This window comes from Myxine glutinosa, chromosome 1, assembly GCF_964187855.1.
Source record: "Myxine glutinosa chromosome 1, kmMyxGlut1.1, whole genome shotgun sequence".
Lineage (NCBI taxonomy): Eukaryota > Metazoa > Chordata > Myxini > Myxiniformes > Myxinidae > Myxine > Myxine glutinosa.
In genome coordinates this window covers 307,069,075-307,096,290 of record NC_136261.1, presented here as the reverse complement: position 1 = coordinate 307,096,290, position 27,216 = coordinate 307,069,075, and the positions used below count along the sequence as shown (strand labels likewise).

The window sequence follows — 27,216 nt, the reverse complement described above, 5'->3', positions numbered from 1 at the left end:
CTCAACGTGCTGTGACTGCTGTCCGGCTTTCAGAAATCAGAGGTCGTGGCGACACATTTTATTGAACTGTTGCTTTTGTGTATTTATCGAGTTAAGGACAGGTTTAGGTAATTTTGATGAGATGTGCAACCTGTAAATAAGTTCGTTTTCTATTACCAAGACGAGTTCTGTCTCCCTTGTGTTTGTTTAAGCTGCATTTTTACTCCAACCACACGTAATCGGGCTACAGCCAGCTCCATGACTCGGGGTGTGTCGCCGCTGCCATACATGGTCACCTGAATACGCCCCGTGGGTGGTCATGACCTGCCAAGCACATTTATCAGAAACTTCCCTTTCCTAGGTCGTCTCCAGCTCTTCGGTGTCTCTCCTTTTGCAACATTTAACGTCACTCACCACCACCGTTGTCCAAGCTGTCAGGGTCAGTGGAAACGACACGATTGTAAGGAAAAGGGCTTTATTAACATTAGCATAGTGACAGGCAAACAAGTGTATTATAAGGCACTGAGAAAACAGCAGGGAAAGGGTTTTTTTATGTGACAATGTGAAGGCCATACAATACACTTGCCAAAAAAAAAATAAAAGTCTCAGAGGTCCATAAATGTAACTGTTGGCCCACGACGTCCATAACTTAAGAACCGCAAGCCATAGCGTACAATGAATACATGCTCGATGATTAGTGCATTTCATACAATGTAAAATATTACAATGATGGCGCACATTGTTTTCGATTCCAATAAGCACTGTAATTACACAGACAGTTTGGGTGCTTTCCGCACAACCATTTGAAAAGTACACCCATAAGTCGTTCAGGAAACAAAACAATAATAACGTATGAGGTAAGCCGAAGTTTAATGGACGCGAGAATTTTGCTTTGTACCAAAAAGGAATGAAGGCCACGCAGCAAAGTCGACATGAAACCTTGACGCCGGTGGGCCAAGTCGAAAGCCAGATTACTTGGTTGGGGACACCAAACACAAGGGCGACCCGAATGAACGGTGACAATCTGCACAAGCGACCAAATGAATCGTGCCGAGCCCGAACCAATCGCATTTAAAATACAATTTGGAAATTACCAGGGAGAACCCCACTCACATCCTCCCCCCCCCCCCCCCCCCCCCAAGTCTCAATTCCGATATCGTCGAAGCTACCAGTTGTTGTTTTTGTGTGCACGTGTCATCATTTCCAGTGGCCTGATGCAATATCTAACATCTGTCTGTACACATTAAACAATCCGTCCTACCAGAGGAGTTACAAAAAAAATACTGATCTTTAAAAAAAAATTTTTTTTAAAGGCGCCTCTATTTCTCCCTCCGTTTTCCATTTGGGTCCATGATACAAGACAAACGTTTATCGCTCAAAGCCCAAGACGATACCCCCATCAAACACACTTCCCCCTTCACCAGAATCATTCACTCTCTTCACGTGCAAGTCAATAGCAGCTGGGGTTAGGCACAAGCACGGAATGTTGAAAAACAAAACCCAAAAAAACAAGACACCAAAATCAACTAACTGGACATTCACCGACAGTTGCGGTAGGTATACTTCCAACAAACACGGTCCACCTGAGTCTTCAGTGACAGAACATCTGACGGGCGCTTCCATATGAACAATTCTTGCTTGGAACTCCTTCCACTCCCAACTCCCCTCCCACCCCATTTATTTATTTATTTTTTCAACCCAAGTACTGCATTCATATAATTACGACTCTTCCTCCTTTTTTTGCAAATGCCCTGCCTTGACGATTAATATTACCCAAATGACGTCCTCTTTGGCAAAATGCAAATACCGACCATCGGCTTAAAATATAAAGCAAAAGTTGTGCATCCACACCATCTCAACACAGATGCACACTTTTGCCACCAAGTTGACACATATTTTTTTTGCAGAACATACCGACTCATAATCAGACGGTTGGGGAGGCGGAGGGGATGACGGGGGGAGTCTGTAGTTTAGATGTGCTCCCGTTTCATGCATCATTAAAAAATCCCAATCGTTGCATCTTTGGTAGAAAAAAACAAAACAACAAACATCAATTGACTATTCATATAATCACTCTGACAAGCCCAGCTTAGTTTTGCTCTTCTTTATACATATTCCACCGCGAGAAGGAACTTAAAAAAATTTGACCATCACCATAGCACGTGTAGTATACAAGATAAAGGAACAGAATGTTCAAGAGTCTATTCAAGTTCAACCTTAAAGAATGGTAGCTTATCAAAAATTAAAGGTTTCCTTTAATCACCATGCACTCAACTCTTCTGTGCCAACAGCTGGTTACCAAAAAGTTTAGTGTTATCCGAATTTAAAAAGAAAACAACAAAAATTGGCCAAAAAAATATACAAGCGAAGCAACACCGGGCTAAATATGGTCTTTCACAGTGCTTGGAGAAGGGTCCAAAGACTTAAAAGGAAGTTGCATGCCTCGCGTCTCACCTTCACCATTCTCAGATCGGTCTCAAAAATCCGACCGTGGCATTTTTCAGTTCGATCTTCACCCTTAAATCCACCTGGTCGAAGCAGAATGCTTCTTCTGTTTTCGAGGTTAGGATCGTTTTGCTAAACCGAATAAGCCTGCGATATTCTCAACTACCAACGACAGGCGTTTACCGTCGCTTACCTGCATCCAACAACCAGCTTGGGAAAAGTTATCGACTTTGCAATGTTACCAAAGGTAGATAAAGCAAAGAGGGTAAACTGCTGATAGTAAAAGTACCGTCAGACTAATCTTAGTAGTGGCGAGCAAAAAATTAAAATACTGCTTCGGAGTCACACAAAGCACAAAACTCTGGCACCGCCTAGAAAAATATTAATTCTACATTACATTCCACATTACATTAGAATCCCGTATTCCGACTAGCACTTGATGGCAATACATCAACGAAAGTGTGTGTGTGTGCACGTGTATGCAAGTGCACAGAGAACGAACTCGGTGAAACATCCGATATAATTTAGGGTCTTCCCCCCGAACGTATACCCATTATGATATCATTCACTTAATCAGCTCAAAGCTTTTAAGATAACAATATAATAAAATATCATCGAAGGATACAGTTGCATAATAGCAAGTATCACAAATGACGAGACCCATTAAAATAAGGAGCAGCGAGCGCGACTCACGTTCAGATTGATCCATGCTGCCGAGTTAGCAAAAACATCCTCCAAAACCTTTTGTTGAGATAGTTTAATCTCCTCCAGACAACCTACACGAACCCGGTAACAAATTTTTATCGCACTCTGAACTGCGAAAAAAAAGAAAGAAAAAGCTTAATGTTCTTTTATCAGATTGAGAGATATAATAAAGATGTGCAACCAAAGCTGCCCAACCAATGTCATGGTGGACCTGAGCTCCGAGGACAATAGAGGTTCTTCCTGTACAAGGTTGACAAAATACACTATAGGATACAGCACCCAAAGGTGATGAAATGTCGTACGTCAAATGAATGGGAATCAGAGACAGTCTTTCGGAAACCCAGTCCATCGACCCACATTGAGCGCACATCTGGAACGACGACTTACCCATCCCCCAAAAAGCAAACCGTCACCAAAGTGCTTCCTGCAAGCCCTGCAAAGACCGCTCAAAGGTCACAGGCAAATGGGGATGGGGGAGCAGGTGGAAACCAGACAAGCAGACCACTGCTCAAATTAAATGGAGAAGCCCCTCAATCTTCCCACTCGTCGTCTTCCTCAGAATCTTCCTCTTCGTCATCCTCTTCATCCTCATCTTCACACCAAAACGACAGCACGCAGATTCGTTAAAATAGAACATGAACAAAAGAAATGAAGGAATAACGGAATGCTTATCATTTTATCAACTGTGGAGTACAGCTGAGCACCAGATAATTCAAAGGTCAACATGGTATGGATACTCCATTCAAGCCTTTACTTTCAATAATACCACATCCCATGAATACCAATCCGACCCCCATTCATTTAGCGATATAAAATACGAGCTGAGCCACCATGGTGGAGCTTTTCCAAGTCAACGATGTGATCCAATGCCACGTTTTTATCAAGGCCACACTTTTATGAGCACATGACAAGTGGAGTTTTCAGGTTTGCGATACTAGCTGGGCCACGTCTGGGCTATAAGCCTTATGATAGACGTCAGACAGTGCAGACAGCCAGAAGCTGGTGAGAGACACATGCAGATATCGAGGTTAGATGGAAATGCAAGAACATGAGGAATGTCGTTTTATCACCATCTTCTGACAAGTAACGTAACCTATATATGATACAACTTTATTTTTTAAACATAGCCAAGCTCTCTGACTGTGGCACACAAGGCCACCCTCATTCCTGGATTTATGACTTCCTCCACTCACACAGGCAACACATTGCCATCACTGAAATCCTCTCCTTCCCTCTCCCAGTGGAAACTGGAGTTGCCCAGGGCAGTGCTTTGTGCCCAATATTGATCCTCATCTCCATAAATGACCTTTCCGATGCTCTGGAAAACCCTTTCTTTGTTGCAGCCGACTCCACGTTGTGTCGTACAGTTCCCCACCCCAGTGTTAGGCAGATTGAAGCTGTGTCACTCACTGCTGATCTGCAATTGATTAGATGCTGGTCTGATAAATGGAACAAGTCCTTCAATCTCAAAAGATCTCACCGTCACATTTGTCAAACAAACACACCTGTCCATTCCCATAGTCAGCCACTGTACAAGGTTCAATCTCTTGATCTTATTGGCCTCCCCATCAGCCATGACCTCTCCTGGGCCACCCACAGAGCAAAGCTGGCCTCCAAAGCCAGGAGCAGACTTGGCATCCTCCATCGATCCAAGTCTTTCCTTGGAAAATCAAAGGTACTCAAAGTCTAGAAGGCCTTTGTCCAACGCTCATTGGAGTACTCATCTCCGCTAATGCACTGGAACCCGAGCCTCATATCTGTCTCTCCTGGATTCGGTGGAAATGAAAGCTCACAACATTATTGAATCTCTCACGACGAGGCCGAAGCACAATGTCTGCTGCTCTCACATCGCAGGCCGGTAGATGGTTTCTCCGTTTTATATAATCTATTCCCCAACATTGCTCCCGATGTTCTCTGTCCTCCGCCCCACCCAGCAACTTGAAGATGCACGTGTTATTCCAGTATATCGCTCATGGTGAAACTTCTAAAATCCAAGCCGACTGCACACCTCAACTGTATTCCTCACTTCTCCCATCCATGGAACTATCTCTCAGGGGCCGTTCTTTCCCATTCTTCCCTCCGGAGTTTCAAGCAAGCAGTGCACCGCCATCTCGTCATTCCCAATCCTGACCCATGATATTTATTACTCCCACCAACCCTACCTAACCCAACCATCTTACTTGCTGGCTCCAATCTTTCCTCCCCTCGTGTCTGTGTGTCTCACATTGCCGAACTATTGCCCTGCAACTCCACTTTCAATTTAACCTTGACCTATGAGTGGTAATGTCATAATGATCACTCTTCCATGAACCTTCCCAAGTCGTAATGATCCATATTTGTCGTACACAAACGGTTTGTTTTGTCTGTAAGGGTCGAACACTGCAAACAAATGATGCAAGCCAAACTATTATTGTGGGCTGGCACCAGGATGCTTGCGATGTCACGAGGCCATGGGACCCGATCAGGAAAAGATGAGGTTTAAGTGTGTGTGGCAAAAGGTTGCGTAAAGAGCAGAATAACGTTCCAGTCCCAGCAATGTTGATAGTGCAAACAATGTGCAAGCCATTTTGTTCAACCCATACCATATTCTACCCAAAAACCATTTTTGAACTATAAAATATAATTGGATACTAATGCGTCAATGTACTGTATATTCCTCAGCCCATGTTAGACATCAACCCACTGATATGTTTTATCTCAATTGAAGGTCACATCGAAATTTTAAGGTCACTTGAGAGTGTGAGAGAGAGAGAAAGGAGAGAGAGGAGAGAGAGGTCGAAGAGAGACAACATCAGATGCTTCTAACATGAGTTATGGTCCACAAAATGATTTTCAAAAGGACATATGATCTAAAAAAATGTGTTTTTAAACTTTGACCTGTCAAACCGAAAATTGAAACGGTTCATCTTTCTATTACAGTCCGTACTTGTGCCAAGTTTGGTTGAAGTCCCTTGAGTGGTTCACAAGTTATTGCAGTTACAAAATGATTTTTAATTAAAGGGCACATGCCCTTTGACCTATGATATTTTGAACCCAAAACGTAATCAGTTCAACTTTGTATTACAATCTCTGCTTGTGCCCAGTTTGGTTGAAATCCCCACAACGGTTCACAAGTTATCATGATAACAAAAGCGATCACTGGGAAGGACGGGCGCATGGACGGACAACCGGAAAACATAACGCCTCTGCCCTTCAAATGCAAAATAGGAATAAACGGTTGATTGTTTTTCCACAAAGATGCCTCGTTTTTCACCATGTCACCATGTTTCACACGTGGCTAAATTCTAGCAGCAAAATACACGAAAACAAAACATTACCAGATGAATGGATGGCTTTGCTGCGCTTCTGCATGGCCTCCATCAAAGCACCAACGATTCCTGAAGAGACTTCAGGTGTGGAGCCTGACGATTCGTTCGTTTCTGTTACCTGTAAAGACAGCGAGGCAGGGGAGCAATTCGATTTAAAAGCAATGTTTTGCAAGTGACCAAGATGCAAGTACAACCAAGTATGCACCACACCAACAATCACTGTGATGCGTTGAAATTGTGCAGTAGCTTTGCCACCTGCACTCCTTAAAGTATAACAATTCAATGTCGGTGCACGTTTTATGTCCTTAATTATACAATGACCACGAGCATAATGCTTCTGTGTTTTATCGATGCTTGAATGCAGATTCACAGACAAGTTCCGACTTTGACAACGAAGCATTACATCATCAAATCAAAAAGGGTTTTTATTTCAGGACATCAAAAAAAAAAAGTAGGATCAGGACCCTTTTTGTTTTCTTTTTAAGGTTTCCACTGATTTGAGAATAAAATGGAATAGGAAGACACAAAAGGAAGACACAAACAAAACGTTTGAGCAGTATTTACATGGACAACCTGACCAAGCAATCAAAGATTGCATACCCTCGCTCGGACTTGTTTTGTGAGGTTTTGTAATACGTATCTTAAAGACGTACTCTCATTCTAATTGCACCGAGCATACTTTATAGATGTACTCGTATTCTAATTGCACATACTTCGTAGAGGGGCTCGGTTGAAAAAGAGAACGTGTATTACTGGCTTTCACTAGGTGACACTCTGCGCGGACAAACAGACAAATAGTCCCAAATACAATGCACTCACTCTCCTCTGGCGATGGTAAACATTATTGTAAACTAATAATCAACAAAAAATGTAGCCCGATTTGAATTACTGATACTCCTTGATCAGAACTTCAAAAATCAGAAGTACTCACAGCTTACATGGCATGAACCCATACCTCAATGGAGAAGTGCTCTCTTTATTGCCTGGTGCCCTAGCTTTACATCTGTTTCTCCTGGAATCTGTGGAATCTAAAGCTATCAACATCATTAGCACGAGCAAAGTATATGGGTGGATCTTGTTCCAAGTGTACAACCCGTTCTTCTGACACAACCCTTCATTTGGGCGGTGTATAGGCAATAGACCACTGCCTCAATAGCTCCCGGAAAATAAAAATATAAAAAAAGCCGGGTTACGTAAATGAAGCAGAAACATGCCTATTGATTATGTGTACAAATGATACATCGTGGTTGTATAGCTCGGATAATTACAATTGCACTGGCCCATAGTCAGGTTCACTGTTTTTTCATTCAAAATTTTTGGAGATCAGCAAAACTACACATTTTTGGAATATTCAGAGCATGAGGAATCCAAAAATGAATGTTGGCATTTGCGTAGACACCTGCATGGCTGCCATTTTGGATTTTCAAAATGGCCGCCATAAAATACATAATTTGCGCTATCTCGGCTTCTAGTCAACATACAATCTTATTTAAATATGCTAATTCTATGTTTTCTGGGTCAGGAAAACCATTGGTGGGATCATTAGACTTCTAATCTTAACACTTGTCTCACTTTTAGGACTTTCCAGATGTGAGGGATACAAAAAATATTCTGCTCACATCTTCCTACGTATAAACTTTTCATTGAATATGCCTATTCCATGTTTCCAGAGACAAGGAATACACATGTAGTATAGCTCAACTCCTAATTATTCTAACACGTGATTCATTTTCAGGAAATATGTATCTTGGCAGCAGTTCTGTTTATCTATCTATAATTCCAGTAATCTCTGTGTGTATGTTTGTATGTTTGTATGTTTGTATGTATGTATGTATGTTTGTCTGTGACCGCTGTTTCTCGACAACTACCGGTCCGATATACTTGAAACTTGCCAGGTATATTGCTGGGGACCCGAGGATGTGCCTTTTCAAGGTTTGAAATTAATCGGACAAGTAGTTACCGAGCTATGGCGATTTAGCCGTTCGCCGTTCGCTTTGGCGTTGCGAATGGACCAAACCATTTCATGTAAATAGAGGGGGGGGTTCTGTGGTCGTTGCGAATGGACCAAACCATTTCATGTAAATAGAGGGGGGGGGATTGTCACCGTACTCGCAAGCCGTTCGCCGTTCGCTTTGGCGTTGCGAATGGACCAAACCATTTCATGTAAATAGAGGGGGGGGATATAATTTTAGATATATATATAGTACGGGCATATATATAGTACGGGCATGCCCTAGTCTTTCTAACTGAACTAACACTTATCTTGGTGGAGGTGTATAATACAATTAATACATGCTGGATGTTGTTCTGTACTTTCAGGGCATAACTCATGATGGATGAAAGCCCTGATGACAACAACTCCAAGGAGCCTGTCGACTGGAAACTATGCGTCTTCTGTCAGGAGTCTAACACTAGTAAAGGGGCAGTTGTTCTGAATCCCAGGACCGAGTCCTACCAGAAACGACTTGACGTGGTGACGGACTGAGCCGGCGTACATGATGGACAATTTGTTGCAATTCAAAGACGTCTCCAAGGATGTACCAAAGAAATGCTGCTCGACAAGGAAACAACATGGCATCAAAGCTGCTATTCTTCTGCCACAAACCAGACAGAGTTGCAGCGAGCCAGACACCGCTTTGAATATTCAATGTCCTCGGGACGGTATGCCGTAAAAAAACGTGCCTATAAAAGATCAAGTTCAGAAATGGAAGCAGATACACCAGGAACATCAATGCCATTCACAAGATTGTACAGATCGTACAAGCACGTATAGAGTAGGGTGTGGTGCCAAGCCACCGTGATGTGGCAACGTCTGTTCGACCCACTCAAACATGGCTATTATCAGAATGACCATGGTGAGATACTACCTGCCACCACGAAGGTTCCACCTGCACCACAGGCCATTGTGGAGTTGGTCAGATGTCAGTGTAAAGCCCATTGCACAACCCAGAGGTGTTCATGCAGGAGACAACTTGGCTTGCACAGACCTTTGTTTGTGTGGAAGTGACTGTGAAAATGACGCGGACTGTAATGCCGAAAATGACACTCAGGACAGTGATGAAGATCGGTAAAAGCATATTCCTGAACGGTATGGACCGAGTAGATCCTGTGTACAGGACTTATAGTTCAATCTGATACTAACAAGGCTGCTTTCTTGCTTTATAAACCCATACCTATAACTTCAAAGGACTTGCAATATCATGTATTATGTAATACAGTGATATCACAAATATGAAGATAATGGTTTTCAATTACCTTTGTTTGTTCCTTTTCTATAATCCTGAGCACTATTTTGAGGACTTTATTTGATTCCTTGACCCAGAAAACATAGGATTAGCATATTTAATTCAGTTTATAGGTTGACGAGAAGCCGAGATAGCGCAAAATATGTATTTTATGGCGGCCATTTTGAAAATCCAAAATGGCGGCAATGCAGGTGTCTGTGCAAATGCCAATATTGATTTTCGGATTCTCCATGCTCTGATTCCAAAAATGTGCAGGTTTGCTAATCTTCCAAATTTTTGAACGAAATTATATTTGTTAACAAAGTGAACCTGACTACCATCGGCTGACATCTGAGGCCGAAGGCCTGAAGCCTATATGTCCTGTCGCCTTCACAAGATCCATGATACCTATCGGCTCCAACATTTCTATATTTGATGATTCTTTGAACAATTTCTTTGGTTGGTTTACACTGAACAGAAAACTTATAGGGAGGGCATGGCGATTGTGATTACGACACTTCCGAAGATGTCTTATTCTTACCAAAATGACAGACGTATGATTTTTTTTTCCAGATAAATTTGTGGGTGGCGTCAGGTCAGCTATCCAAGCAATGGGTGAAGAGCGGACATACATACATACAAGCACTTTCTCCATTCTATATGGATTAACCATGATGGGGCAGAAGCCTCAATGCCTGTTATACTTGCATCACAGACGGGCCTCTGTTTTTGTTGTTAATTACCCTGCACACACGAAGCAAAAGGTGTGGGTTAAGCAATTGGTTCACTTCTGTCTGTCTGTCCTTCTGTCTACAAATGCCAGTTTATGATCAAGGAACAACTTAACCTCAATTTAATGTTATATTTTGACACAAATCGGAACATGAATTGGAAAAACAAACCTGTAGGTTAACAGTAGTTTGGCTCTGAATTAGTCTCCATCGTACATGTGCAGAGGAAATAATTTTTTTTACTCTGCCTGCCTGGTAGTAAAACAAAATTGAAAAATATTCCAAACAGGAAACCTACCGTTTTTAAAGACGTCATAAAGGAGACAAACAACAGGCATGAAGAACTAAAGTAACGTGTTAAACAATATGGTGTAGAAGACGCTGGCATCTACATCAGTAAACTGCTGGATTGTTTTTTATACAACCTTTAAAATCATTAGTTTATTTCAATTGAATTATACACTAAAACGTTGCACAGGGTAAGGTGTTCTATGAACTCTCTCGTGGTAGTTTTTTGTTTTTTTATCTCCTGGACGGGGTCTGAGTCGGAGTTCAGATGGGGTGATTGTACCGGTGCAAATGGCAAATATCCCCCAAATACTTGAGCACAGGCTCAGGATCCTCAATGGAAGACCGAGATGATGAGGCAGGAGAACTGGCAACTGAGATGGGATGAAGTTTTCTCACCATTTGCATGAAAGGCGAGAGAATGGAGTTGCGTATATCTTGTTTTTTTTTTTTTACTGAGACTGTCGTGTTGTGATAAATTGAGTCCTTCATGTCGATATTCTTACTAATTCAATGAAAACAGTCTCAAAATCTTCAGTTTACGATAGCACACACCACCGTTCCCATTATCATATACAACAACAACAACAACAACAACAACAACAACATGCATTTTAAGGCCATTTCGCCTGCTAGAGCGGGGGTTAGCCTTGCGGTCCCCATGACAATCTTCTCCATCTTACCCTATTTTCTGCATCTCTCCTTGTTAACCCCTGTGTTGGGCTAGCGGCTAGGGTGCCGGCTTAGGATCCTAGGATCCTGGGTTCGAATCCCCGTCAATCGCTGAATTAACGCCAGGGGGGTTGACTCAGCCTGTCATCCTTCCGAGGTCGGCAAATTGAGTACCAGTTCACTGGTAATTCCCTGCTTCTCGTTAAAGGCGGCAAAAAGGGTTGGCGTCAGGAAGGGCATCCGGCCGTAAAACATTGCTTCAAAAAGGGGACCGAAAAACAACAACAACCACAGTTCCCGAAAAAGGCCAACCCCCGCTTGCGGGGAAAAATGGCCTCTAAAGGTGGTATTTTTTTTCTCCTTGTTAACCCCCTTGCCCGCATTTCTTCTTCCACCATCTTTAGCCACGTCTTTCTCGGTCTTCCCCGTCCTCTACTTCCTTCTACATTCATTTCCATCACTCTTCTCAACTAGTCACTTTCATCCTTCCTCAACACATGACCAAACCATCTCAAACTGTTTCTCTTCACAGCATCAATCACAGGCTCTATTCCCATCATCTTTCGCAATTCATCATTTGTCTTCCTCTCTCTCAACGATACTCTGCACATCCATCGAACCATTCGCATTTCCACCCTTTCCAACCTTCGTTGCTGCTCTACGTTCATTACAAATGTCTCGCTCCCATAAATCGTAACACTTTTCACACATGCAGCATACACCTTTCCCTTCAGATTCAACGACACTCCCCTCCTCATCAGCACGCCACTCAGTTCCCGAAACTTCTTCCATGCACATCTCACTCCAGCAACCGTTGCCGAGTCTGATCCACCTTCTCCATTCAGCACGTCTCCGAGGTAGCAAAATGTTTTCACACCTTCCAGCTTCACCGCTGTCTCCAAGATCCAACTCAACATTTCCTCCATCTGCAGCTCCCTCTGTGCACACCTGACACTTGAATGTAGCTTTTCTGCTCTCAAATGTTATGTTTGTGTGCTTCCCCTTCTCTCCCCATCTTGTCTTCCGCTCCCTCTTTTTGTGTGTTTTGTTTGTCTGGTTGATTTGTTTGTGAAATAAATGTTAGCTCTTTCACGAGCCTCGTACAAAAAAAAAAAAAAAAGAAGCTGCCACACTGGTTAATGACCCTCTCAGACCACTACATTTTTGATGAACCCACTCAGCGCACATTGTACATTGAATGGAGTTCACTCCGACACCCTTCCTGCACACAGCACAGGGCCACTTCCCAGTTCTTTCCACCTCACCACATGCTTTACCACTTCCCATCACCTTCGTCTTTCCGATATTCACCTTCAGACCTTTTGTCTCCATACAATCCTTCCACTTGTTCATCTTTTCCTTCAGTCCATCCATACTTTCCACAATCAACACCAGATCATCTGCATACAACAACTCCCACGGTAAACCCTCCTTTACGTTCTGAGCCAGCACCTCCATCACAGCTACAAATAGTAGTGGACATAGTACCGACCCCTGATGCACTCCCACCTTCACCTCAAACTCACCACTGTTCCCGTCCTTCGTCCTTACAGCTGTGCGCGCTCTTTTCTACATTGCCATCACTACTCTGATCAACCATTCCTCCACTCCGAACTTCCTCAATGCCCATGTCAATATTTTGCGTGGAACCCTATCGAATGCTTTCTCCAGATCAACAAACCCAAGAAACAACTTCTTCCTCTTCTCCATGTACTTCTCCTGCAACTGCCTCACAATAAAAAGCATGTCTGTCGTTCCTTTTCCTGGCATAAATCCAAACTGCATTTCGTCGATCTTCACTTTCTTCCTTATCCTCCTCTCCAACACCCTTTCCAATACCTTCATTCAATGCTCCAATAACTTTATCGCTCAGTACGAGCCACACTCCAGAGGGTCACCTTTCCCCTTGTATAGAGGGACGAGGGTACTCAGTTCCCAATCCACTGGAATGCGGCCTTCTTTCACCACCAGATTACAGATCTCTGCCATTCTCTTCACACCCCAACTTCCTGCTGCCTTCAACATATCTCCCACAACTCCCGTCGGCCATCCCACTTTTCTACTCTTCATTGCTTTTATTGCTTCCTCAACCTCCTTCTCAGTTATCTTCTCTGCCGGTCCTAAAACTGGGTTACTCTCGATGTTGCCATCCCATTCATTCTCTGTATTCAACAGCATTTCCATATATCTTTTCCATCTTCCTTTAATTCCATCTGGGTCCACAACGATTTGTCCCACTTCATCCTTCAAGCAACTCACCCCCATCACATCACACCTCTCTTTCGCTATCTGCTTTGCAATCCTGAATACTGCTCTCTGACCCTCTTCCGAATCCAAGCGTTCTCCGAACATTTTCCTACATGCCCCCTGCGCCTTTGCTACCTCTTTCTTTGCAGCCTTCTTGGCTGCCTTATAACTTTCATGCTCTGCTGTTTCTGTTCCCGTACCCTTCGCCTTCTGCCACTCCTTGAACTTCTTCCTCTTCTCGTCAATCCTCTTTCCAACTTCATCATCCCACCACCATGTTTCCGAGTGCCTCGGTGGTCCTTTTGTCCATCCACATACCTCACCAACGGCTCCCAACAGATTTCCCATTATCATATGTGCCGATACATCGACAGTTTGGATAAAATAAATATCATGTTGACGATATTTTTTTCATTTCAATATCTCATCGCGCTGATATTGAAATATCACCCAGCCCTATTTAGCACTATTGCATTGTATAGTGATACCTTTGGAGCCAAATTGATGTTGTGGTTCTGCCATACTCGTTGACTGAGGTGACTAAAGGCTTGGTTGGCCTTGGAAATCCGATTTCCTATTTATTTATCAAGTTGAGTACCATTTAAAAGAATACCAACAAAGATAAGTGATGGCATCAGTCGTTTTCAGTGGTCCTCCATCGATGGCAATGAATGGGCCTGAATACATCCAATGAATGGGCCTGTACATGATATTCAGACCCCTTCAATACAGACAGGCATATTTAGTTGGAAATCGTATGCCTTAGCAAAAACAAGCTATCCAGCTGTATAAATAGTGGTAGTGTTCCAGGTAGACTTACACCAGACCACTTCCCCACGTTCAAGGGCTATAGCTCATATACAGTGCATTCAGAAAGTATTCAGACCCCTTCAATTTTTTCACACGTTGTACGTTGCAGCTTTATGCTGAAATCGTTTAAATTCATTTTTCCCTCATCAATCTACACTCAATACCCTATAATGACAAAGAGAAAACAGGATTTTAGAAAGTTTTGCAAATTTATTGAAAAGAAAAAACTGAAATATCACATTGACATAAGTATTCATACCCTTTGCTATGACACTTGAAATTTAGCTCAGGTGCCTCCCATTTCTCTTGATCATCTTTGAGATGTTTCTACATCTTGGTTGGAGTCCACCTGTAGTAAATTCAATTGATTGGACATGATTTGGAAAGGCACACAACTGTCTTTATAAGGTCTCAGCTGACAATGCATATCAGAGCAAAAACCAAGCCACGAGGTCGAAGGAACTGCCTGCAGAGCTCAGAGACAGGATTGTGTCGAGGCTCAGATGTGGGGAAGCCGAGGAAAAAAATCTCTGCTGCATTGAAGGTTCCCAAGAGCACAGTGGCCTCAATAATTCTTAAATGGAAGAAGTTTGGAACAACCAGGACTCTTCCTCGAGCTGGCCACCCGGCCAAACTGAGCAATCGGGGGAGAAGGGCCTTGGTAAGAGTGAGAGACACATGAAAGCCTGCTTGGAGTTTGCAAAAAAGCACCTAAAGGACTCTCAGACTGTGAGAAACAAGATTCTGTGGTCTGATGAAACCAAGACTGAACTGTTTGGCTTCCGTCTGGCCACTCTGCCATAAAGCCCAGATCGGTGGAGTGTTGCAGTGATGGTTGTCCTTCTGGAAGTTTCTCTCATCTCCACACAGGATCTCTGGAGCTCAGCCAGAGTGACCATCGGGTTCTTGGTTACCTCTCTTACCAAGGCCCTTCTCCCACAATTGCTCAGTTTGGCCGGGCGGCCAGCTCTAGGAAGAGTCCTGGTTGTTCCAAACTTCTTCCATTTAAGAATTATGGAGGCCACTGTGCTCTTGGGAACCTTCAATGCAGCAGAATTTTTTTTGTAGGATTCCCCAGATCTGTGCCTCGACACAATCCTGTCTCTGAGCTCTGCAGGCAGTTCCTTCGACCTCATGGCTTGGTTTTTGCTCTGATATGCATTGTCAGCTGTGAGACCTCATATAGACAGGTGTGTGCCTTTCCAAATCATGTCCAATCAATTGAATTTACCACAGGTGGACTCTAATCAAGGTGTAGAAACATCTCAAAGATGATCAAGAGAAATGGGAGGCACCTGAGCTAAATTTCAAGTGTCAGAGCAAAGGGGATGAATACTTATGTCAATGTGATATTTCAGTTTTTTCTTTTCAATAAATTTGCAAAATTTTCTAAAATCCTGTTTTCTCTTTGTCATTATGGGGTATTGAGTGTAAATTGATGAGGGAAAAAATGAATTTAAACGATTTCAGCATAAGGCTGCAACACAACAAAATGTGAAAAAAGTGAAGGGGTCTGAATACTTTCTCAATGCACTGTACGCATTCAAGCATCCTGATATAATAAACAAATAAAGGACTAAAGAAAAGATGGCAGGGGTGGTCATTCCGTGCATTCATATAAGTTTTATAAACATAGGGGCAATACCACTGGCGCTCATTGGTGGAATAAACAGTATACTACACTGACTAAAGGTATTTTAAACCAATTTGAATGGTTTCTAGAAGACAGGGCAACATGGAGAGTCATACCAACATAATCATAAGACTTTAAACAAACAAAAAAAAAAAATATTTTGGGGGGCAACCCTTACCTCCCTCCTCCCTCCTCCCTCCTCCCTCCCATCCTGCATAACCCCCCCCCCCCTCCCCCCATCCTGATGAAGGTTGTGGTGAAGTTTCATTGAAATTGTGTATGTAGTTTCAGGGAAGAGAGCAAATACCTATTTTGGGGGGCAATCCCCCAGAAGACCCCTCACGGCCCGATTTTTAGCTCGCCTGGAATGAAGTTCAGGGGAGCTTATGCGATGACGCGTCATCCGTCCGTCAGTCCATACGACAGTCAGTCAGACCGTCAGTCAGTTAGACCATCAGTCAGTTAGACCATCAGTCAGTCAGTCCGACGGTCAGTCCGACGGTCAGTCCGACGGTAAGTCCGACGGTCAGTCCGACGGTCAGTCCGACGGTCAGTCCGACCGTCAGTCCGACCGTCAGTCCGACCGTCAGTCCGACCGTCAGTCCGACCGTCAGTATGTCCGTCAGTATGTCCGTCAGTATGTCCGTCAGTATGTCCGTCAGTATGTCCGTCCATCCATCCGTAAACACTTGAAACTTCTTCTCTGAAACCGCTGATGGGATTGCAACCAAATTTGGCACAAATGATATTTGTTGTGTTACGACTAAAGTGTGTTCACGGCATAAAAAAAAAAAAAAAAAAAAAACAACATTGGGGCCTAAGGGGGTCTACCGGGGGTCAAAGTGGATCCAGGTTTGATCCCCCAAAATAGGAATTTGCTTTTTCCTCTGAAACTACACACACTATTTCGATGAAACTTTACCACAACCTTCATCACCTGTGATGTACCAATGTTTGTTCACGGCGAAAAAAAAAATTTCTGGTTTTTTGCGCCCAATTTTCTGTTTTTTTGCGCCGAATTTGCGCCCGATTTCTGTTTTTACGGCTGTCAGATTCTTTCTGGGATGTCATGTTGTTAATAATTGTCTTGCAGATTATTAATTTTCTTAATTAATTTATTTTTGTTTTTGTTTTGCAGGTTATTGCTGAGTTTGGAAAGTTACTGAATTTGCACCAAATTGAACCATGAATTACCTTTCAATGAATCAACGCATTGCGGCCGTGAAACATGACTACAAATGTAATGAACAACCAACGATAGCGGCACGCCGTTTGGCACAGGAATTCGATATTAACCCACCCCAGGGAAGAAACATACGATTGATTGTTGTTACGGATTCGTCACTTCCGTTGTGGTGGTTTGCATCCACTGTAAATATTTCTGATTCCAGGTACTATTATTGTTTTCAAAAGGTTTATTGTCCATGAACTGTTTTCAAAAGGTAAAAAAGTTAATGTTAAAAGAAACAGGAAACCGGATCGGGAACCGGACGATGAAGAGGAAGAAGAAAAAGGGGCGGAGCATGGGAGTCGGACAAGAAGGAGCCGAGCTCCGAGTTCTGAAGCGAACGTTGGAGAGCAACAGTCACGAGCGAACTTTCGGGTTCCCGCGAAAGTGGTCCCTGCGACAGTTGTCATCGCTGTGACCGATCAACCTGCGTGTCAGGTTTTTGGTGGTGGATTCCGAGGAGAATTATCGCCGGGCCGTTACGTCTCAAGAGTGGGTCGTCGGCCATTTTGACTCGCGCAGGACTTGTGCTTCGCTCGCGGTTTCGTCTCTTTTCGACCATTTTCACCGCATTCAGACGTCGATCTGGGGCATGTGTGTGACGTGGCTTTTTGAAGGTTAATTCGTCCATACCCGAGGGTGTGATCTCTCAGTCGCCTGTAGGGCGCTTTTGGATTTCCCAGTCGCCTTGAGGGCGCCTTTGTACCGCTTCGGCGGTGTGACTGTACTTGCCATCCGCACGGGATTCCGGTCTCGATTGGACATCGTTCTGGCGATCGCTGGAGCGAATCAACTTCGTCTTGAAGCCGGGAATAAGAGACATTGGGGAATGTTCTTGTTTCTCACTTGGAGCACAGTGAGTGCCATTATTACAAAATAATATATTATTATATATTACAATTGATTACAAAATATTATACATTACAATATATTACAAAACTGATGGTACCATCATAGGACATATTGATTGTACTTTTGAATACTATTGTTGTTGTACTGTTATTCTTGTGTGATCTTAATACAATATTTGTTTGTGAGTAACAATTGGGGTGGCTTCTCCATTGATCTTTGACACACAGAACAACACATTTTTCTGCCGTGACTCCTCTCGGGGCTCGGAGGTACACCGTGACCAGGGGCTCGGGGAGGAGCACGTAACATTGTCGAGAAATTTGTGCATCGACCACGAGGGAGGGCACTTTGAAAATTGCAAGTAAAACAGCTTGGTGCACTTCCGTAATAATTTTCCCCCGAATAAATGGTTAGATAAACATGTCATTCATTTATTTCTACCTTCTCGTACACTGTAATACAAATGACAAACAATCAACTCACAGAAATATATATATATATATACAAACAGAAATCGGGCACTACTTTTGACTCAACCTGTATATACTGTTATGTCTGGTGGGTAGTGATATGTAGAGCAGATAGAGCTGAGTAGGTAACAAGCTTCTAGGTGGCGCAGTAAGGAAAACTACCTGTAATAAGTTCATGTGTAGGTGTTTTGTCGGGTAAGGAGTATACTTGTGAATCTACCAGGAGGTTCGTGTGATAAGTAGAGTTAGGGATTAAAGAGTAGCGCCCCTGTGTGTCCTCACCTGGTTATCCAAACCTTTGTCCCTTTTGGCACTGCAGACCAACATAGACATTCCGACAAGTCCTGAGTGCAACACTAAATAACGCCCTCCCCCTGACATGATTTAGGAAGAAACCAGGCCAGGATACCGCCGCATGGCCGCCGCCATGTACACCTCCGACGACAGGCCTATCCACCTTGAGTACCATGCCCAGGAGGGCTGTGATCTGTTGGCGCGAATGAACGCAGAAGGCGCGAAGCGGGTCGACAAAGGGCGGGAAGTTACGAGGCTCTGGTTGGGTGCCGCGCTTAGGCTGACGTCACCGGCCGAGGTTATAAAAAAGAGCGCGCGGGACTCTGCGCGCAGATTCCTGGCCCTGGCAGTCCCGGTGTGATCTCGAGTGGGGAGAGTCCTGTCCCTGGTTGCGTTGTTTCACAGTTCACGGCCTGAGTTCACCAGTAGTTGAGTTGCTCTCTTGGTGTTTAGACATCTACGCTCGTGCTCTGGTATTCTCTAGCGGCGCTCGGTTTTCTTCGTCTGGCGCAACCCGAGTTGGGTCGTAGCCCGAGTGGAGTTCGTTTCCTTTTGACCTCGTTTTGGAGTCGCCGGCCTGTTTTGGATGCACAGTGCTTTTTCGTGGTGCTCGGTGCTTTGGAGTTTGGAGCGAGGCCTCTTGGGTACATCGGGGCCGAACGGAGCCGTGTTGGACGGCAGCCAAAGACAAGACGACAAAGACCAGATAAGCCCGAGCTCCGCGGTTACACTTTACATAACGAACGTGTTTCTTTCGTATTCCATCCCTCTTCTGTATTTGATATCTGTGTGTGTGGGATCCCAAATTAGGACTTAGGTTTATCGTCGCGTTTCCCTGTCCCGGTTCTTATTACAATAAACCCTTATATTATTTTGCTGTACATACTTGAACGCAGTTTCCGGGTGATTGATTTAATAGATAAGGCTGCAGGGCTCTCACCACCCCCCTCCATCCCGCGCGCTTGGTGTAGCTTTTTGGTTCTGGAATCCGCCATTGAGTTTTCGCCTCAGGGGATAAGGCCTTCGCGATCGGCATCCGTGACCGCCTGATATTAATCAAAGACGGTCACGCGACATTTGGTGTCAGGAGTGGGATTGAACCCTAAAAAAAAAATTGGTGTCAGAGTGTGGAGAATTGGGAAACAAAATTTTTTGTAGTCGAGGCGGAGAAATTTGTCAAGTCGATTGCACATACGGAGCGTGATATCGCGTCTTCGACAAATTTAAATTTCGTTTTGGAATTAAAATAAATACGCACGCGGGAAACAACCTTCCTCAAAGCGGATGTCGGAGGTCGATGAAATGGAGGTGCATAGCGAGGCTTCTGTCAGCTTAGGGAGTGAGCCGGAAATAGGGGAATTAGAGGCGAGTCTTGGAACCTCCCCCGTTCCGAGCACCAACTTATCCCCCTCCCCTACCGGGGAGCCGGGCCTGGTTGTTTATTGGGACCGTGTGGATGTCAACACCGCAACCGGGGAATGAATTCGGATTGTGCAGCACCAGGGCGGTGGTGTGGAGCAAGAGGGGATAACATTATTTGGGGTCCGTGTGATGGAGCCGGACCAGGTATTTATTGGGGATATTGGGGAAGACCTGTCGGAGCCGGAATTGATGGGGGGGTGATGATGAGGATGATGTGATTCAGCGGCTGGAGGCCTTGAACAGTACCATCGAGGACAAGGTTGACCAGCCCCAAAGGAGCCTGGGTGATGAGGTGAGTTGGTCTGTGGAGGTGGTTGTGGTGACCGTGGGGACCCTCACTGTCAATAACAATTGGGAACAGGAGGCTCCGAAATTGGATACCCAGCTGGGGGTGTTTTGACTCTGGGCTGGATTTGGACCTTGGAGGATCGGGAGATAGAGCCTCAGGAGATTTGGTCCCCGTAGGGAATGTGGAACAGCTGCAGGGAGGGGCAGAACAACCTGAGGGAGTTGTTACCTGCAGCTGCGGTTTGGGACATAGTGGGGCAACTTAACATAACAATTGTGCATTTTGTGAGGAAAGCACCAAATTTGGCACACTAGTAGACTATCATATTATGAAAAGATCTGGATATTGGGCCATCTCAGATTCAGAGATTTGATTTTTGCAAGATTTCGATTCGATTGGGATCGAAGACAATACCTTCTTCGTCTTCTGTACATTGAAGTTGCCAGCCCTGAATTATCTGGCTACATCTGGGTGCTTCATTGGGAGTGCAACCATGTCCCTCAAGTGAACAGGGACCCACCTGGCATAGTGTGTGTGGTCTAAGGCATGGAACCATGGGACCAGTTCCGTCAGGGCATCAAGGTACATCGTGAATGAAGCCTGCCGCAGAGAACGCACGTAGACCAGTACCAACATCTCTAGTTCCAGCACAGTTGCCCAGTACTGAAAGTTGGGAATGTCTTCTCCTCTCTGGTGACACCCGTCTTCGAACTCAGACAGGTCTTCTGCATCATCAGCATATGTCATACAGTGGCGTTCATACGCACGGTGTTGCAGGATGTGCAGTGCCGCTGCAGTGATTTGATGAGCTCTTCTTGTGCAGGTGACGTGGGCAGCTCGCAGGAAGGAGTCGGCCGTCCCTGGCATTGCAATCTCAGCTTGCAAATCTGCAAAATCTGCAAATATTGCAAAAATCAAATCTCTGAATCTGAGATGGCCCAATATCTAGATCTTTTCATAATATGATAGTCTACTAGTATGCCAAATTTGGTGCTTTCCTCACAAAATGCACAATTGTTATGCTATATTTAGCTTAGCTGCCGGACTAACATGAGATAAAAAAATTTAAAAGAAAATCGAAAAGAAAATTAAAATGGGAAATTGATTTGGAGCAGCCTTGGTTGGATTTGGTCCCGGGGCTGCGGGATTTGGACATGGAGAGGTCATCGAGGATGGCTTCGGGCAAAATTTGCCCCTTTGGAAATTTTGTTATGCCAGCCAGCTGGGGGGCTGGGCTGGCGAGATTTGGACGTGGGGTCCAGCCATGGGTGGCATGGTACGACCTGGGCCCCACGGGGGTCTGGTGGAGTGTTGCATCCCTTGTCCGTCGGGGCGCCGTCCGGGCATGTGGCTCGGGCCGGCAGTGTCACCAGACCCTGGTGGGGGTTAAGACCTTCAGGGGGGTCCGAGGTGGTTTCTCAAGCCTGGGATGCCATTTATATTGAGGACTACGAGGGGGAGGTGTTGTAGGTCGCGCTTTGGTGGTGGCACCGCGGATGGCCAACTTGGGCCTGATGTAGTGACCACCTGGGCATGCGGCCTTGCACCCTCTCCCTGAGACTTTAGGACAACCAGCATGTGGTGACCTGGCATGCTGTGTTGGGCTATGGACGCGGGTCGAACCGATTGGACAGGAATGAGATAGCCTTCCGAACAACCATTGGGGCATCTGTGGAACGTGATGGTGTGAGAGTGACCTTCCACAGATGTTCCGTTATGATTTATGGACTCTCGGTTTGGGAAGAGAGCCATGGGGTTGATGAATTGGGAGATGTGTAACGAGCCGAGTATGTGGGCCATGCTCGGCTGGCATGTGTATGGCAAGGCATCTCTCTTTGGCGAGTTTAGTAAAATGTGAAAAATGTTTGGCATGGGTAATCTGTGGGTTAGATGCAAATTTAAGGGTGAATTTTGTGAAGAGAAATGGTGGACACTGTTATGTGACACCATTAGTGATCCAGGTGTGTAGACCAAAGTGTTGGGGGCTGTAATAAAATTGATAGGGTAGCAGGAGACAGCTTTCAACTGGTTGCGGGGGCGACTGTGCTGATATTTGGGACGCGGAGTCGTGGGGATGTAGCTGTGTAGTTGAGGGTCAACGTGGTGCTGTGCGTGTCCGAGGTGTGTGGACCATGTCTTCTGGGTGGGTCTCCTGGTGGAGCATGGCTGTTGACTGGACCTTGGTGTGGTCAAGTGTGGGTGAGCACTGGGGGGGCTGCAGTTCTGTGGTCGGACTGGGGGATGATGTGGAGGTGCAGGGGACGCGGCTGTAGGGATGCCACGCACTGCGACCGTGCCCCCCAGGGCCGAGGTTGTGTGTGCGGTAGTGTGTTTTTGGCAGCAGGTGCTCACCACATTGGCCAGCTGGGGCTGGTGCAGCCGTGTTCCTCGCAGGGGGGCCGAAGGATGGATGGTGGGTCGCACCCTTGTGGACACTCATGGGCCATGTTGGCGTTTTGACTGCTCACCTTGTCTTGATGACCCTTGCACGGCAGAGGTGCAGAGCTGTCGTGGCCACAGGTTATTGTGTAGTGATGATCACCGTTGGATGCGGATCCACATACCTGCCAGTGTCGTGGGGACAAAAGTGAAATTTGGAATAATTTGATTGGTCCAATGTGAAATTTTGGGATTTTTGAAGGGTGGATGGCACTTTGGGCTTGACCAACCAGAAGTTACCTGTGCATCAAGGCAGAGGTAAGGCCTTGATGGTTACTGTCCCAGGCTTCAGGACTTGCTTGTGGAAATTTTGGGGACAGGTAATTTGGAGTTGGGAGACGGGTGAGAGTGATGACATGGTCGGTGAGGGGATGGAATGGGGGCCACACAGTGTCTTGTGGGTGGCGTATGTTTTTGTGTAGTAGTTATGTGTTTCTTTGTGGTCGTGAGGTTGGAGGAAATGGATGAGTGATGATTATTAGAGACAATGAGTGGTGATTATTGTGCTTTTGGAAATGTGTAATGGCAAATGTGAATTGGGGATTTCACATGAAGGCAGGCCATGGCAAACCTTTGTAACATCTTTTACACCATCTTTGGAATTGTGCTGAGTTGTGTTGAGAATTGAATAGCAGCAGGGGAGGAAACGTGTTTTGGGGTCTTGTGGGTGGGGAAGGTGTGTGTGTCCGCAGGTACGGATCAAGCTCTGAGGAGCTATGCCTGCGGCCCCCCTCTGCGGCAATTACCCCTGGCAGACAGTGGTATCTGGAAATTGGAGCTCGTCGGTGGAGGGTCTGGTTGGGCGCCCTCGGGTAAAGGAGACCCCCGGCGACCCGTGGAGCTGCGCGGCAGCAGGAGGCAACGGAGTCTGGTGTCTGTGGAGACCCTCACCGGCGAGGTAACGGCGGAAAGGGGCTGTTGGGCTGTCACGGGCCAAGAGGTAAGGGGGGGGTGGGGGGGGGGGGTATGAACTTGTAAGTCGGTTGACTTGTCTTTGGGACTGCGGGCACCACAGCCTGAAGCGCTCCCACCATCTTTTTGTGCGGTACCTCCCCGCTGCCTAGTTGAGGAATGCACACAAATGATTATGACATCAATGCCATGGTCCTGCAGGGGGGGTGAAATAAGTGCTTGAAATGATATGGTGTCGTAGTGATTTTTGGAATGGGTATGAGTGGATAAGGGGTTTGTGTTGCATGAATGTGGGCGAAATTCACCGAGCCATGTCACTCACCTGTAACATCTGGACAGGGCCAGTGGAAATTATGGGGCACATTGGGGATGGCCCCGCAGGTAAGGTTGTGTCTTGTGGCATCCACCAGGGGACGCAGTCTGTAGACCGGGGTTGTACAAATGTTTAGAGTTTTTGAATTTTTGTAAGGTTGAGTTTGTGGTGAAGTTCGATTTTTGTGTGTTGTTTGTTTCCTCCATCCGCAGGAACAAAGAAGAAAATGTAAATACATGATTGCATGATTTTTAAGGGGTTTAGCTTGTTAAGGAAGTGTAGGTATGTAATCTAACTCACTTCCTACTGCCCTCCTGATTTATTTCACAGGTTAATTAAGTGTGTGACTAAGTGTTAAGGCTGGAATGGTAGCGCCGGCAGTGAACCTTGCAAGAGCGACGGTTCCGGGGGGGGGGGGGGGGGGGCTGTGTTATGTCTGGTGGGTAGTGATATGTAGAGCAGATAGAGCTGAGTAGGTAACATGCTTCGAGGTGTCGCGGTAAGAAAAACTACCTGTAATAAGTTCATGTGTAGGCGTTTTGGCAGGTAAAGAGTATACTTGTGAATCTACCAGGAGGTTTGTGTGTTAAGTAGGGTTAGGGATTAAAGAGTAGCGCCCCTGTGTGTCCTCACCTGGTTAGCCAAACCTTTGTCCCTTTTGGCACTGCAGACCAACATAGACATTACGACAAGTCCTTAGTGCAACACTAAATAACGCCCTCCCCCTGACATGACTTAGGAAGAAACCAGGCCAGGACACCGCCGCATGGCCGCCGCCATGTACACCTCCGACAGGCCTATCCACCTTGAGTACCACGCCCAGGAGGGCTGTGATCTGTTGGCGTGAATGAACGCAGAAGGCGCGAAGCGGGTCGACAAAGGGCGGGAAGTTACGAGGCTCTGGTTGGGTGCCGCGCTTAGGCTGCGTCACCGGCCGAGGTTATAAAAAAGAGCGCGCGGGACTCTGCGCGCAGATTCCTGGCAGATTCCTGGCAGATTCCTGGCCCTGGCAGTCCCGGTGCGATCTCGAGTGGGGAGAGTCCTGTCCCTGGTTGCGTTCGTTCACAGTTCACGGCCTGAGTTGACCAGTAGTTGAGTTGCTCTCTTGGTGTTTAGACATCTACGCTCGTGCTCTGGCAGTCTCTAGCGGCGCTCGGTTTTCTTCGTCTGGCGCAACCCGAGTTGGGTCGTAGCCCGAGTGGAGTTCGCTTGCTTTTGACCTCGTTTGGAGTTCCCGGCCTGCGTTGGACGCACGGTGCTTTTTCGTGGTGCTCGGTGCTTTGGAGTTTGGAGCGAGGCCTCGTGGGTACATCAAGGCCAAACGGAGCCGTGTTGGACGGCAGCCAAAGACAAGATGACAAAGACCAGATAAGCCCAAGCTCCACGGTTACACTTTACATAACGAACGTGTTTCTTTCGTATTCCATCCCTCGTCTGTATTTGATATCTGTGTGTGTGGGATCCCAAATTAGGACTTAGGTTTATCGTTACGTTTCCCTGTCCCGGTTCTTATTACAATAAACCCTTATATTATTTTGCTGTACATACTTGAACGCAGTTTCCGGGTGATTGATTTAATAGATAAGGCTGCAGGGCTCTCGCCGCTCCCCTCTATCCCGCGCGCTTGGTGTAGCTTTTTGGTTCTGGAATCCGCCATCGAGTTTTCGCCTCAGGGGTTAAGGCCTTCGCGATCGGCATCCATGACCGCCTGATATTAATCAATTCAAAGACGGTCACGCGACAATATATATATATATATATATATATATATATATATATATATATATATATATATATATATATATATATATATATATATATATATATATATATATATATATATACATACATACAGTGGAACCTTGACTTACGAGTTTAATTCGTTCCGTGACCGAGCTCGTAACTCAAATTGCTCGTATCTCAAATCAAATTTCCCCATTGAAATGCATTGAAATGCTATTAATCCGTTCCAGCCCCCAAAAAACCACACCAATTTTTTTTGTTACGTGTTTTTAAATAAGAAAAATGTACTTTATAAATAACAAATAATGTATAAACAAGCACGACCTCGTATATACTGTACATAATAAAAGACAATGTAAAGAAATAAACTGGTTTTATTAAGTGTATTTACCTTGAAGATCAGACGAAGATGCTGGCGGAGGTGGAGGGGATAACTTTTGCCTTTTTCGCCACACTTTCCTCGCTTTAACTTGCAGGCGTTTCAAGAAAAACCTGTCCAACGAGGTTTGTTTCTTCCTCCCTTTCAAAATGTTTCGAAAATGAGTGAGGCAAGTGTCGTTACACAGCGCCAACGCATGACCTGTTGCAACTTTTTCAGGGTGTTTCTGTTCAATAAACTCTGAAATTTTCTCCCACATTCCCAACATTTCCTTAATCTCACTTGTAGCGATAACCACCTCCGCCTCTGGCTCCTCCGCGTTAATTTCCTGCAAAAGCTCCGTATTCTGCTGCTGCTGTAGCTTCTTTAATTCCTCCGTTGTCAGTTCCTCGTTGTGCTTCTCGACGAGGTCGTTAACGTCTTCTTCATCCACTTGCAGGCCCATGGACTTTCCGAGGGACACAATCTCCTCCACCACTGACTCTTCAGGTTCGAATCCTTCAAAGTCCCTTTCGGACACAACCTCAGGCCACAGCTTCTTCCATGCAGACTTTAAGGTGCTCCTTGTAACACCCTGCCAGGCCATGTCGATAATTCTGAGGCAGGTCACGATATTGTAGTGATCCTTCCAGAACTCTCGAAGGGTGAGGTTTGTGCTCTCCGTAACCTCAAAGCAGCGCCGGAACAGGTGCTTGGTGAAGAGCTTTTTGAAATTTGAAATCACCTGCTGGTCCATGGGCTGCAGGATAGGGGTGGTGTTGGCTGGAAGGTAGAGGACCTTAATGAACTTAAATTTTTCAAGGGTGTCGTCTTCGAGGTTTGGTGGGTGTGCG

The 27,216-nt window shown here is 45.4% G+C and overlaps 1 protein-coding gene across 3 annotated transcripts in view; it reads right to left on the bottom strand.

Moving 5' to 3' along the window:
• Positions 1-437: 437 nt before the first annotated feature.
• WASL (WASP like actin nucleation promoting factor) overlaps positions 438-27,216 on the bottom strand; it is a 99,939-nt gene continuing 73,160 nt past the window's right edge. For all 3 annotated transcript variants that reach the window (XM_068135900.2, XM_068135919.2, XM_068135909.2), the window contains exons 10-11: positions 6,447-6,555; positions 438-3,721 (exon numbers count right to left, since the gene is read on the bottom strand). In XM_068135900.2, the coding sequence (XP_067992001.1) occupies positions 3,660-3,721; positions 6,447-6,555 (171 nt within the window). In that variant the 3' untranslated portion in view covers positions 438-3,659. The remainder of the gene's footprint in view (positions 3,722-6,446; positions 6,556-27,216) is intronic.